Consider the following 15,945-nt stretch of genomic DNA (forward strand, 5'->3'; position numbering starts at 1 on the left):
AACCCAGTTACCAGAAAAGCTCATAAGAATAAAAAAGCTCTCATAACTTTGTTGGCTCAGAGTGAATGAATGGACTGCTTCTGCTAGCGGGGCGAGCTAAGGCATCACTCACTCTGAGTGCCTATAAGTCACTTGTGAAGAACCACTGGTCACCAGGTCCAATTTCTCTTTCTTTCCTTCTTGCTGGTGCTAAAAATGCCCTGGAGGCAGAAAATGGCAGTTCGCAGGCCCACGTTCCAGTGCACAGAGTGCTGCTTTAACTGGTGTTTAAGAAACAAAAGTCAGCGAGAAACTTAATCAATCAGTGCTGGTTGTTTATGTTTATATGCCTCTAGCAAGAGTCATCAATCATGCTTTTTCCCATTTTTTTCTATCCTTTTGCAAGCATTATGTGCTGAATGGAAACCATGGAAACAAAAGGCAGTATTATGATAAAAGCCTGCCTGTTGCTTATTGTGTGAAAACCTAATTAGGATGCCCACTTTAAAACAGCAGCAAAATGAATGAGCAAATTAATTTCAAAAATCCTCTTTTGGTGAGTGTTTTTATGGAAATAAATGAAGGTTTGAATAGATCTGACTGAATTAAACTACATTCCCTCACTGCTCTGATTATGTAATATACTTCACTTTGTCTCTTAGTTGTATACATAAAGAAATACAAACTTTTTCTTCCACAAAAGAACAAAGAAGCAGCGAGGCAATCCTTAACCCTCATCAGCCGCAGATCTCTAATCAGTACCAGTACGTCCCACTTAACATTGCACATAGTCATGTGTTTAGTTTTGTGTAAATGAGATCTGTTGACAGCCACTTGACAGGATGACCCCTGGCTTTTTTATAAGTGCGGTAAGGGCAGTGGGGGTTAGGGATGGACTTTTAATGTGTGCAAAGGGAAGAGGAGGTATCAGGAGCAGCTGGGGTTCAAACATATTGTGTGTGGGATGCTTGCCCTCCTCCAAAACTAATCTAATCAGTCTTTCACTGCTGATAGAGTAAAAGTCTGTCTGCCCCGCCGACAAGGGCCGAGCATTTCCTTTCCTGCTGTCTGATACTGGTTGTCAGGATCTCAGGGTGGGCTAAGCTAAGCCTATGCTTGGACATGGTTAGAAGGTGGTAACATTGCATTTTGGGTGGTGGGAGAAACTGGCTGGTGGGCGACAGCGCTGATGTTAGGTTGGGGGGTGGATGTGGTGAGATGGTTTCTAGCTTTCAGCACCTGCAGCTGGAATGCACCATGGGAGCAGGCCCTACATCAGAGTTGTGAGGCGGTGGGCGTCGACACGGCAAAGTAAGGTGTGTGGAAACAGCCTGTTTACAAGGCTCATCTGGATGGGGCGTCGCTAGGGGTCAGCTAAGGGGGACAACTGAAAACAGAGGGGCGCCGTGGAAAGATGAAGGCAACAACGCCACAGAGAGTTAGTATTTATCTTTCAAAAGAAAAGATGTTGCTCTCAGGAACTTCTAGTCTGTGGATTCTGCCCCTGGCACTTCTCTAGGCTCTAGATCATGTCTGGTCCAAAGTGTGTGTATCTGAGTGTATATGTGTGTGACACTGAGGTCAAATCTGTTGATGACAGAGAAGGACAACAGAAAGACAATAAGCCATGAAACATATGTGAATGCAGATCTAGTGCATAAATGTATGCCAGTGTTTGTGTGTGTCCTTGCTAGTGCTGAGGGGGAGAGTGCCTGAGAGAATGAACAGCTAAAATAACACTATGTTGTCAGTGTGTGTGATGTGTGTGTGAGGCCCTTCTTTATCTGAATGAATGGCCAGTGTTCTAATCCATGCACTCCCTGCCCTTATCTGGAAGGAAGGAAGTGACTGGGCTTATCCGAGACACACGTGTCGTTGTGATAGCTGTGATAGCTGCCAGGCCCAAGGACCACAAACAAACACAAACTACACCGCTGCATATCTGTGGAATTCACATCACTCTTTACAAGGAATCATTGTCAGTGCACACTGAATGAAAGAATGAGTAAGGTGATAATCCATGATTATTTTGCTTGATGATGCTGACTCTACGACTCGTCACTTTTTAAGTGAGGCATGGACATGAATCATCATATCAATAGCTCTGTTTCTTCTAGGTATGTCATAAGAAGCAATACTTCAATACAAAGTCGGTGCCAAAATTCTAAAACCTGATGGTACATGTTTTTGTACAATACTTTAAGTACTGGGAATGCAATTCTTCCAGACCTGACAGGGACAGCATATACAATTACAAGTGTTCTTGTCTGTTAAATGCCAAAGGAAGTTGAACGCCTGGAAGAACATGTTGAAGATGGCAACAAGTGTAGCTCCTCAAAAAGAAAAACAGTGAGAGTCATGTATAGAATTACTACTTGCATTTGAAGTGGCTGATCAGGGATTAATAATAACTTTGCAAAAACCAGTATGTATATGGTGCCATCAAACTTTTCAGATGAAAGGAGGAAACACTTCTTATCATAAGTAGAGTGGCTTCCTTACCGTTCAGTCTGTGTCATCTGTCCTCAAAATATAACATTAGCATTTTAAACAAATATATATTTCTGGGCTGATGGTATGCCACTATGTCAGTAAATTTAAATTAGGCTGCTTTATATTCAAACTTCAGCAGTTTTTTCTTTTCTTTTTTTTTCTTTTTTTTTTTTTTAACCACAGTATTTAAGTGGAATAATCAAGAATCGTGGAATTTCACTGGTATTACTATCGGCTAGTTTATGTCTGGTATCGAGACTTCTCTAAGTCCTTCTGGGTAAAAAGAATCAAATTTGGTTGTAATTTCTCACTGTGTTTTATTCTGGCGAGCCAAGCAAAGTTTTGGTTGTGTTTCATCTGTCATCTGACATCCGACATCTGTTGGTCTGCATTACATTTCCCTCAGAATGCATTTTCTGTTGCAAATTAGTTGTATATAGATGTAATTTCTAGGAGACAGGGCTGGTGTGATGGTATCTCCACTTTGAATACCAGTCAGTGCTCATTCTTCATAGAGTGTCATACTTTACCTGTCTCACACATCTGTCAGGGATTTATTTTTCGAGGACCAATGGAACGAACAAAGTCGGTGGTACAATGTGTTACCTGTCTCTCCATGTCTGCCTTTGCTGGTGTCTGTCTGTCAGGGCTGACAGCAGGGTTTCTGCCATCTCCCTCCGTCCCTCCCCTGCCTGGCCCTCCTCCTCCACTGTAGCCAGGAAAAGCTTGGTCTGAAAAAGAGAAATTGGAAATAGATCCATCAAGTAGAACCAAATGAAAGATTTGTAAATGACAGTATGACCTGGACCACTGGAAAAGCACAAAAAACTTAATTTGTTATAAGTTCCAAGAAAACAGCCTTCTTTAAAGAGAGGTTAAAATGATATTGGCTGTTTTACCACCCACTACATCCTTAAGTAAGACATATCAAAACTTGGCCCTATCAAATCTTCCCCTGAATATTAAAGTAGGTGAAATCGAGTGGAAAGACTACCTGAAGCTATTCCCCCCATCCGTGAGCTTCTATCATCAGTTTAGAAATTACACAGTTCTGAGCCAAGACTCCATTATAACATCCCTGGGACGGCGACATACAGTAAGTCTAGTATAAAGTCAGTTTCACATCAGAGGATGGGCAAATTACACCCAATATTAGAGTGTGAGTCAATTAATCACGTCCTGCACAGCACAGTGTAATGTGTGAGTATCCCCCTGTTGAACATGAATTACAGGCCGGCTTAAAGTGTGACGTGGCACATCAGTGCTAATCTGAGACATCCTGGCAAACCTTCGCCTCCAAGTCCTCCGCAGCCTCTAAGCTGGTTGAGAGGGAGTCAAATGAAAAAGGATCTGGCAGCCCAAATTAAATGCAGTGCTGTCAGCCACACTCAAATCCCTCTTTCTCCCTCTTCTTCTCTACCCTTCACAGACTCTCTCCCTCTCTGAATATCCTTAAATGTCTCCCCCCCCCTCCTTCTCGCAGCCTCTGAGAAGTGATGGATCTGTAACTCTGACTGACTCTGACGCCTTGTTAAGAACAGTCTCTCCCTGTCACATCCACCAGTAAAGCGCGTTCATTTCTTCCCATTAACAGTCACTCGCCTCTCCAGTCATCCAACCCTTTTTTTAAAAAAAAAAACACAATGTAAGGGAACCTTCATTTCTTCTCCTCTCCCTTTTTTTAATCCCTTCGTGACAATCCACCTGTCTGTCTTACTTCATGTAAAGATGGGTTTGATTGTCTGTGTGTGTGCATTTCCAAAGGAAAGGAGTGTGATTTGCAGACAGAGTAATATGCTTACTTCCTCCACACCACACAGGACAGGTGTCAAAACATGTGGCGGTGTTTGACTGATTACACCTGACTCCGTGAAGACACCAAAGATTACGGTGACCAGAACGAAGCCAGGCTGGCTGTACTCCCTATGGAAACTGTACCATTCAGTTTGGATCAAACCTCATCCTCCCAGCATGACTGTCAGGCTGAGAAAGTGCCAGAAAGTGCATTCAGACTGTATCACCATCTCAGCTAGTTGACATCATACTGCCATGCTGGCCATGTAGCACAGTTTCAAGCACAGCGCTACAGAGAAAGCGACGCGTTTCTGAGCTTGCTTCAGCTCTCCCCAAAGTCGGCTCAAGAACAGAATGATTACAAGTAAGGACGTCATGAGAACCAACACATCAGCACCAAGTTAATGCCAAAAATCTGAAAACGTGATGGTACTCGTTTTTCTACAGTACTGGAGATGCAATTCTTCCAAACCTGACGGCACATACACCTACAACTGTTGTAATCTGACTTCATTGCCAAACAAAGAACATCTATCAGCACAGAAAAACAACATTAACAAGTGTAAGATGGGCAGCTGCAGCGACGGCTCTGCCTCAACTTGTCAAAAAGTAAAACAGTAAACAGCATCATGCATGGAATTACTTTGTGTTTGAGGCTGATCCTCAGCAATTAGTAATAAATTAACAAAAAACATGCAAAATGTGCCACCGAAAAGACTTTCAACAACCTGAACAGATATTCAGATGGTGAGTGAGTATCAGTTCATGTTAATGTTACATTAATAATGTAAGTGCTGTCCTTGTTATCCCTGTCCTGGAATAAATGTTACCCTTATTTTTGCTCGAGATGAGTGACACTGCTGTGTCACCAACTATATTCCATAATGTCTGCAATGGCTAAACACTAAAGGCTGACGTAATGTAACCGTAGCATGTGATAATAGTACGCGACCATTCTGACTCCTTACCATTCAGAGTGTGTGAACTGTTGTGAAAATGTCCTTCAGCGTGTCAGTAAATTTAAACTACTGCTTGTACTGTGAGTTCAACTCTGATAAAAAGTTCAGCAGCAGAAATCATTTTTGCACTGCATTACTTAGACAGACATTACATCAGACTTAGTAAATATATATATATATATAACTTTTGTCTTAGAAGCTCAGAGTAGTTTTTATTTCAAGTGGCACAGATTAGTATTGACTACCAAATTCTGGTATCACAACATCCCTAATTACAAGAAAAGACAGATGCTAACTGTGCAAACTGTGCTTAAACAAAATAAAAATACAGCCCATAAAAGCCAATACTGATTCAGTAACTGTCCATGACATTTGCACATCAACACTTTGTAGCCTATAAATTGATGGCAAATGCAATGTCTGCCAACACACCTACTCCTTCTTCCATTAAACACATTAAACACACTGGTGACAACTTCTGATTTGGGAGAGCATGTGTACATTTGGCAGGTATATACGCAAATACCTCCTTATGTGTTTGTTCTTGGCTAATTTTTGTGAGTACAGGTGTGTCTCCAATAATGTGAATGTGTTTTACCATGTCTCCTACCAATAAAACTGTGTGCATGTGTGTTTACATGCCAGGGAGTGTGTGTGAGTGTAAGATCTTGTGTTTAGAGGACCTGGTGCTGAGAGAGGCCTTCAGGTTTAGCCACAGGCTGATCTCCAGGCCATTTACTGGTCGAGCCCAGCCTCAGTCAGGCACAGCAAGACCACAGCCCTTTATCTCTGGGCCTGTGTTAGCACTAATCAGGCCCCTCTTTCCCTCTATTTACCCCTTGATGACAGTAGCTATCCTCAGCCTCCACCTCTGTCAGTCTAATGCTGACCACAGATGTCCTCCTGACCCGGGCCACATCTAGAGGTGAACAAGAGGACAAGGAGGACCTGGGTCCCTCCATCCCTGGTCCCGGTTCCCAATATCAACCCTTACTACAAACACGCATAAACATTTCCGGCCCTGTGCCGAAGCAGGGTGGGTAAACAAACGCGCAGCCAGGCTGACGTGATATTTTGGTTGGTGGAGAGCTGGAGTGATGATAGTGTTCCAAGAGAAGGCTGGCTGGAGGGCAGCCTGGGGCGGCTCACTAACACCTCAAGCCAGGACTGTATCTTAACACCAACAAGCATCTGTCTATTCCATCACATAACAACATGTCACTCATTCAGCTCAGAATAATAGAATGGGAAGATTGTTGCTGCACACAGTTCAATATGATGTACAATCCTTAAAACTTCACAGAATAGCCGTCACAGGCCACGTAATGGCTTAGAAGTGGGTTAAAAAAAGATGCCTGCAGAACTGAAGGTTTACACTCCATAAAACAGAGCTACTAGCTGACCACCAGAGTGTCTGAGAAACTATTAACACCCAATGAAATGCCTTAGCTGACTTTAGACCAGGACTTTCAGGGGACCCAGAGCACTCTTAAGCTCACTGGCACTCTCTTATATAGGACACATTTTATGTCTGCAGGCCACAGAAACTAAAAATCCCCAAATTTCCCCGCCTTTTTAACTATTTCAACAGTCATGGGTGATTTCTCGATGAGAACAGACCTTCCAAATGACGGGTGATTGCCTAAAAGAGTAGGTGGTAAACAAACTCACCAAGTAACACCAAACATTCCCTGGGTTTTGACTGGTGGCTGGTGTTAATTTGCCACCGTGGTGCCTCCACTCCTAAGTGCACCCCTGTCTGTCAGACTGCCAACCTCCACGCCTGTCTCCCTGCCACTAGCATGTGTAACAGGCTCAGCAACAGGCCAGTAGACTCTCCTGTCTCTGTGTGCCAACACGTCTGTGTGCCCATATGGAGGGAGGCATGGTCCTAACTAGTAATCCATCCTCCTGTTTGTGACTGTTGAGCCACCACTGGGGGCTTTAACTCACAATGATGGCATGCAGACACTTAAACCCTCTGCAAAATCAGCTTTATGTTTAAAATGACATTTACTGCATTTAGGTGCCAATCTAATCAAGACTGACTCAACAATGAGTGAGCCATGTTTTGGGAAAATTCACCTTTTAACCGGAGAAGTGACTGATAATTTTGCCATGGACCAGTCGTATGACTGAGTTTGAACACCTTTAGTATCTGGAATTTACCCAAATGGACTCTGCAGTATACACTGTTTGTCTGGGTTAAAATTAAGGCTGCTCCCAGAGTGAGCAATCCTTGCTCTCACGCTGCTCTCCAGGGTGAAATCATTCCACAACTTCAAGTTGTCCCCTCCGCTCCGTTAAAATGACTGCAATGGGTACAGGCAGCTGCAGACCCAGGGTGAGTCTGAGTGAAGCCTGGATTATACTCCCAAACTGACATGTACACGGACAATTGCAGATACCACAGACGAATAGCAGCTCTGAGATGGAGGCACAACAGCTGCCCGGAGGTAGAGAGGCCTTGCCTGATAAGACTCTGAGATAACATTATCTTCCACTTTCTGGTTAGAAGTGATGAATTTACAGCTCAGAGCAAATTAATACAATATAGACTCCATTTTACTTGATGGCTTGTGTCGGCAAAAAATGTTTTTGCACATTTCCGATCTGTCGTTTGTGTAGTTAGCGCACAGTAGCTTGGAGGGCTAACTAAGCTTGTTATATTACTCAAACATGGCCATCACTCTGATAACCTTTGTTGCTGGATGACTTATATGAAAAAGGAACAGTCAATTATTCATGTTGACAAAATTCTGAATCCTCCATTTTTTATAACAGCAACTGTACTGTCTTTGTTCTTCTATATTTGTGACTCAATATCTCATGTGATGAAGGAAATGTTTCTGTCTAATTAATGCTGGTAAGTACCTGATTAAAATACATTACATTTACTTACGAGATGCTTCTACCCAAAGTGAAAGTCAAAGTTACAGTAAGTGCATTCAACCTGAATCATTTAAGTAGATCATTTTCATCAACTATGCTGAAAGGAACAATATGAAACAAAGAAAGAGTTTTTTGTTGTTGTTGTTGTTTTGTTTTCTTTTGTCATTTTGTTTCATTTCTGGGGAGCTAAATGCTTCAAGATCTGGTCGCCTGTAAGATGACTTGTAAGAGTTCTGCTGATTTTCATTATAGCCATCTGTTAAAAGACAGATTTAAACCTGAGAATAACAACAGGTGAATATTTTTAGGCATTACTCTAATATCCAGCACAGAGAACCACATTTTCAGACCAAAGCAATAATATGAAATTTGTAGAGTGAGTGATATATACCCTTTCTAACACCCCCGCTGTCAGTTCTGTCTTTTACTGTCATTCCTCACAGCTTGTGGTCCTCTTGCTCAGCAATATGGGTAGCACATTAGCGAGGTATCTTTAGGGTTTAACCCTTTTCTTCAAGTCTTCCAACACTCAGCTGACTTTTGCCACAGTTTAAGCTCAGCTGCTCTGACATCTGATTTCATAGGCCTTGGGACTGAGAGTTTGGCAGACTTCATCTCCCTCTCCCCTCTAATACAAGAAACCAATATCACTTTGACCGCTGGTGGAAAAAGGCATCAGGCACCTTGCTCGGGGTAATGGATAGCTTCTGCTCACTGATATAAACAACTGGGGAGCTGTGATCCTGCCAGGGCCAGTTCCAGTCTGGACAAGGGATCTGTGTGCGTTTGCTGCATGCCACCGCCGAGTTACTTTGCTCTTGGGGGGGACTCTCCACCGGTGGAAAAATTATATTAGCCCAGGAAGAAATAAGCCTAGACCACATTCACTTTTCTGTGACATCACACTTGAAGTCATAAAAAGTGTGTGTGTATGTGTGTGTTTTTCCTGCCTCTGCCTGCTGTCACATGATTACAGGTGGTTCAAAATTGAGGCACATCTGAAATTAAATTTGTTCAGTTTCCATTACGTAAGATCGGTTGATAACCTGCGCGTGTGTGTGTGTAGAGAGCGAAGGGTGTCAACATCGCTGGTCAGAGTTTTCACCCAGTCCTTCTTCGATATTATCAAAGAGGAAACAGTAAAGACAACGAGGCAAGCAAGTTTAATAAAAATGTCCCCTCAAGAAAGTATTTCTTTGAATGCGCGTGTTTCTTTTGAAATATCTTTGTAACTTTGAGCAGTTCACACAACTGAGACTCATGGAGCACTACCATGTTTGAAATAAAGTATTATCTAAATCTTATCTAAATTTAGACACTTGTTATTAAGGCACATAAAAGCTTGAAAATATTAGTATTATAACAGGTAATTACATTATATGTTTAAGTATGGTGGTCCTAGATAGTGGGGGTGTTGTACTGGATGGCAAAGGACAAAAAATTAGAAACACCTCTCAAGATAATATTGTCCAGTACTGTGCCACCTTTAGTGGTGGCCTCAATAATAAACATAACATAAAAACATTTTGGACAATGTCACTTGTCACAGCTTTTATAAAATAGATATTATGACAGGCTGTTGTATTGGACTGCATTACATTTTACATGTGTACGTAATGCAGTGACCACTGAGAGTATATGTCCTTTCTGGAAAGATCTCCAAAAGCTATTTTAAGTCTATCAAGATGTTTCTACAATCAAACGAGATATTTAAAATTTCTTAGGGGGTATCTAGACATCCCTAATATTACATGTGCGTCCGCATTTGTGTGTGTGCATGTGTGTGTGTTCTCGCCGTCTCCGTGGTGATAGAAACCAAGGCCTTTCTGCCAGATTGACCCTTGCAGGGTCGCGGGCACCATCAATTATGTCAGCCAGTATAATGGGCTTTGCTACACACAGCAGATTATATGGAGTGTAAAACATTAGAAAAATGTGTCTGAAACATCAGAGTAACATGTTTGAAGTGACAATGGGTTTGGGGGCGATAGAGACACTCCCAAAAAGGGAAGACCCCTGACAAGTGATTTTGTTTGAAGACATTGTAACACACTCAAGTGGGCAGGGAAGCATTCTATGGCCCCAACGGCACTCCATCTTCTGGGCAGAATACAAGCGCGATGGAAGGACATATGCTTTCCACAGGGTCAAATGAAGCAGAACTCCCGGGCCTTTGTGGTGCTCCCTTTTGGTGGCGAGAAGAAAAGGCAAATCTGTTGTTGGGTTGTAGTCCAATGGGCCCACAAATATCACATAAAAACTCACCGGCCTGCTTCTAGCGAGGCTTTTGTCTCCGTCTCATGATAAGGAGTGTGGATCCAGTTGGCCTTAATGGCTAAACCACATAGTTCTGAGTCTGAATGAGCTCTCCAGCAGGCTGAGACGGGGGATGCACACACACACACACACACACACACACACACACTTGTGCAAACTCCTCACTGGCCTGGCAAGAATGCATCATCCATCCATCACAGGAAAGCTCTGAGAGGCGCTTTGACTAATTCAGGACAATGAAGACAGAGCTGGACAGAGATGTTTGCGATGAGCGTGACACTCAAGCACCTTCTGCTCTGTTAAAACCCCCTCACTCTCTTTCACTATATGAAAGCTGACTCTAGATCCTAGCTAGATAGCAGATTGTGATCAGCACCTCACTCTCCTGCCAGTAAAAAGCTTTTTGCTGACTGGGGCCAAAGCCAGCCTTTCTAAGCCCCGGAGTTACAGTGTAACACACACTGCACCATACTTCAGGTCTTCAAAAATGCTAAACCAATAAAAAGGGTTTCCATCCATCTAGACACGCTTGCAAGAGAGGAATTTTGTTTTAGAGGGGGAATATGCCTGCAGGGCCTGAAATGTGCCGTTAACAAAGTTTTGATTGACTACAAGAAGTCTGAAGTGCAATGATTCCTCAGTTTTTGCATCTGGCTGAAAAATGTGGAGCTGCTGTAGCGAAACTAAACAGGCCCTCTTATATGTATAGTCTGACATCAAATGTGAATTACCTATAGAGGTTCAGTGGAAAAAAATGACTATGTCTAAAGTAGAAAAGATTAGGATCTCCAAAACTGAAGGTTCCATATTCTAAACACACTGTTTACTTTATTAAAGGCCATAAAGTCTGCGCAGTACACTTGGAGTAGCACAGGACTGTGATATTATTTCAGATTTCAATTATGACAGCTCAGTTATTTGCTAAAGTTAAAACTACTTCAGTATATTTTCTGTTGCATCATTCTACTTAAGCATTATACATTATATGACAAAAAAACAGCAAGTGTGTGAGTGTGTTTAATCTGCTGCTTCCATATAGCTCAGCTGTGATTAGACCGGCAGCTTTAAACAACTCCCTCCACACTGCACAGCTATACAGTAACAGACAATGAAGCACACCATGAAGCAGTTACATATAACTGGATTATGGACCCTCATTTCTATAAGATGCTGTCTGCTTCAATTTCGCAAAAAAGTCACAGACAGTTGCAGTTTTCAGACTAATAATGTATGTTTGACAAAACCCATATATACTCTAAAAAGAACTGCACTGTGGAGTACATTGATATAACCTTATTAATTACAGGGAATTACAAGTGAACAGAGTGCACTTTGGATTGAGTTACAATATATACCTAATTATTGCAATTAATCAAAAATCTATATCTTGACATCAAAAAGTTCAAATTTCTTTTCATTCCGTTTATGTTTGCTTATCATTTTTATTCTGGGTTTAATCTTTCCACAAAATAGCCCCTAATTGTAATGCTGTTCAGTCTTCTTCACTCTTCTTAAGTGTTCTGTGTTGAAACTTTTGATCAGTATTTGAACAAAGCCCCAACAAAAGGACAAAAAAAAGTCATGATTACCTATTTTAACTGACAGTACTGAAGGGAACAAAACTACTTGCTGTGGAGAAGAAAGGAAAATATATTTTTAAAGTCTAATATGTATATTCACTGGTAAATTATTAGCCGTAATGTTGACTATACATATAGTCTATAGTAGATTGGGAAAACCATGCACACACAGATGTGACGCTTTAAATCTTAAAATTAATTTTAAAACCTTTGAACATATGCTGATATGGTGTTACTACTGGTAACTATCTGCTAGATCTATAATGGTTATCATTAAAAGAAAAAAAGATTATGTTAGAGTTACTCAACTGTTTCTAAACTCACCTGATTTTCCACTCATTTACACGGTGTACTTCGTCCCCCACTACCATGTTATGTGTGTATGTGTGTGTGTGATTGCTCACCACCAAGGGAGGCTGATGAGAGCAGCTAAAGGGTGTTTATGAGACTGTTAGCCAGGAAAGGATGCCGCCCTGCAGCTCTCGCCCAAATAAAAGAGCCATTTATTACATCCAACATGACCCTCTCATTACACACAAATAGGAATTAATGAGCGCTATATCGGGCGCTCCCAGCGGAGCGAGGCGGGGCCCGCTAAAGGACTAGCGTTAATTACATTGTCCTACATCTCACCCATTTAACACCACCCATCAGATCGCTCCATCTGCAGGGAAAGGATAGGAGGGTGGAAGCGACTCACTACCTGGACGGATGGTCGCTCTCAGTTTCACCAGTGTTCAGCCAGAATATTAGCCAGATAGTAGTATTTGTATTTAACTAGAGTTGAACCTGCACCTGTTTAACTGTCTGCTACTGTACTCTTTCATATGTATGACCCATAGGTAAAATGCAAACAATTTCTATTTGCTAGGTGTGTTCTTTCCACTTAAATTGCCAATAAAAAAATATTCTTTTTCTTTTGTGACTACCTACCTAGGTTTTTCCCATCATCCTCGTTGGTGATGAGAATATTTTTTTCACTAACTTTATTGATCAGATATAGGGTTGTAGCAACACTGGTGGGCATGGCTTTACAACAGAGCAGCTATACAGGGTAGCTAAGTATATGAGTCATCAGACTTAAGATCCAGAACAAAGGTGAAACTTATTGCCCAGAGATAACACATCCTCACACCTAAACATCTGAACAAGTTGATTGGCAGTTACTTTCAAAACAAATTTATGACTGTTGCCAAAACGATATATATATGACTGGTGGTACCATCCACAGGTGTACGAGAACCTGTCGTATCGGACCTTCGTTGTACCAGACCTTTATCATACTAGACCTCTGTAGTGCTGGATCTTTGTTGTATCGGACTTTTGAACTACCAGAACTGTGTCGTACTGGAGCTTCATCATACTGGTCCTTTGCTGCACTACACCTTCACAAGACTGAACCTTTGGCCTGCTGGGCCTTCACCGTACTGTACTTTTTGTCATCACATGGTTAAAAGTTGTGAAATGGTGGCACTTTGACTTAGGCACCATAACTACTTGGTTAGTTTTAGGACTTTAGGACTGCATGTTTTCTCAATGCCAAAAAAGTTTAATTATATTGTGCATTATGTACAATTAATAAAAGTATTTACTTTTGGTTTCACGTGGGACACAAACAGTGGTCTGTCCATCCTTCCATCTATCCATTTATGCATCCATCCATCCCAAACTACTCAATACACCTTTTCTCTCTACATTACATCACCTGATCTCCTTTGCACATGTCGAAAGTACCATGACCACTACAGGCCGCTGAATGTAAATGTGGGTCATAATAAGCTGCTTGCACTGTTGACCTATACAGCCATTTTTCTTATTAGGATGGTTTGAAATTAGAGCTTACACAGCAGCCTCTTGATTCAACTTTCAGTTACCACAATTACTGTAGTTGTGCATGTACACAGTTTAACCATACACTGGACACTTAACCATAACAGACACTTTGGGTGTGTGTATGCCTCTGGTTTTAAAGTAGTTAAAGCACTTAGAAGAAAATACTTGGGTATTCGTCAGAAAAACAATATTTCCTGTCTAATTGTACTCCATTGTAAAGGTGTGGCTAAAAGTGTTGGGATCTCAGCAGTGAAATGGGTGAGTAAAAACATAAGTGATTGATGGATGGTCAAAACTATAAAACCAGACCTGGTTGTTTCAGGTTTCACATGGGAGAGAATCTGCTTTACCGTAAAACACATCTTAGGTTTGATCACTGAGATGAGCGATAACTCATCCTCATACTGTAGATGCCTCATTTTGAAAGTGCACAGACAAAAAATAAACAAGGCGTGGAACTTCCCAGAATGCTCCCAGGTCTTGTACTTCCTCCTGACTGTACTCACAACTCATTGTTTACAGTATCAGTTTTTCATTTCTTTCTGGTTTACCCTCTCTCACAAGCTCTGATTTCAACTTAAATCTTTACTGTTATCTCTCTATTCTCCTCACCTCTGAAAATGTCATGCCCTCCTTCCCTTATTTTTTCCTCCCTGTTCCACCTCCCAAAACCTCCTCCACCTCCCTCCAAAAATGATACAATCATCATCAGCAATCTTTTCCCATATTTCCTCCTTTTCTTTGCGTTTCTTCAAGCGAATCAGACAATTTTACACTGCCTTCCCATCAGGATCGCCCCATTCTCTGCACTTATTGTTTTCAAAGGAGGCTTTATGTAGTTATAAATCTCAACACGATAGCTGCTCCAGCAATTTTAAAGAATTAGTCAGGTACTGAGGCATTAAGTGGTTAGTATTTTGCTGCGGTAGTTGCAACAATCAAACCAAAAGATGATTACGGATGAAATTTTCACAACATTGGAGACCTTATGCCTAAGGCTTCCTCAAAGATGAAAATATTAGTGTCATAACACAGAAAGAAAAGTTGAGAAAAGTCAGAATTTCAAGGCTGTTTTCACTATTTTTTAAAATTCTAAAGCAAACTCACAATCTTAAATTTTAAAATAAACTAGTTTCCCAGCCTATAATCTTTTGTTGAGATGTTGAGATGATTTACTTTTACTTTTTACTTTCCTATTGAAAAAATTAAAGTGAAAGTGAATAATGGTTTATAATTTAATATTTTCGATTGCAACCATTTAATTTTCAAGCATCCAAATAATGACAAACAGGGATCACAGTTCGCTGTGAACAGTTTTTGAAATACAGAATTTTTGGAGTTTCAAGAAGTCAAAGATTCAAGTTTGTCTAAGGAAGAAAAGTAAATTATCTCGAAGGCTGATTATAGGCTGGTAAAATTTGTTTTAGTTTATTTCAAAGTTAGTGAAGCCAGTTGCCTTGAAATCAACTTTATCTTACAATGTACAAGACAGAGTGATGTCTGATTTTGAGGCTTTTGAGACACGGCACATGTCCTTTTTTTTGCTCTGAGATTTTTGACGTCAATGGTAGAAAATTGGTTGGCTTTATTCTCTCTGTTTTTGACCCTAATTAAGTTTTGTGGTGTGAGTTTTTTAGTGTGCACTTTGAGGATCAACAGTAAGGGTGGGCTGTGTTCATGTTCCTTAATTGGTTTTAATTTATTGTGTCACTATGTGTCGGCAATATGAAGCCATCTCAGACTGCGACTGTGATAAGGGGCTGTACAAACAAATGTGAAATTAATTTGAGTTGACACGCAGATAAACAATCATATGGATATCAACCGCAGCACCTGATGAGGATCCAGATTCAAACGATGTTAATAAAAGCGTGTGCACATAATATTTCTGACTGTGATGCCTCTATTTTTATTCCCTCTGGCTTATGGAGCTCAGCGCCGCATCTCAATGTGTGTATTGCTATTTCTGAACATGAGAAATATTGAACATGTGATAGACAAGCTCTGGTCATGTATTCAATATGAAATAAGATTAATATTCCACTAAAACTACATACATTGAACAGGATTTTAAACTATTTTCTTTGCTTTTAGTGACAAATCAATGTGTTTTCTTGTGTCTGGGGTAATTTCTTTTA

At 41.0% G+C, this 15,945-nt stretch overlaps 1 protein-coding gene across 2 annotated transcripts in view; it reads right to left on the minus strand.

Annotated features, from left to right (window-relative positions):
- The window catches only part of fto (FTO alpha-ketoglutarate dependent dioxygenase), a 157,646-nt gene that overhangs the window by 83,525 nt on the left and 58,176 nt on the right, over positions 1–15,945 (minus strand). For both annotated transcript variants that reach the window (XM_084720643.1, XM_084720633.1), the window contains exon 8: positions 3,079–3,203. In XM_084720643.1, the coding sequence (XP_084576769.1) occupies positions 3,079–3,203 (125 nt within the window). The remainder of the gene's footprint in view (positions 1–3,078; positions 3,204–15,945) is intronic.

This window comes from Lutjanus erythropterus, chromosome 1, assembly GCF_056507025.1.
Source record: "Lutjanus erythropterus isolate fLutEry1 chromosome 1, fLutEry1.hap2, whole genome shotgun sequence".
NCBI classification, from domain to species: domain Eukaryota; kingdom Metazoa; phylum Chordata; class Actinopteri; order Lutjaniformes; family Lutjanidae; genus Lutjanus; species Lutjanus erythropterus.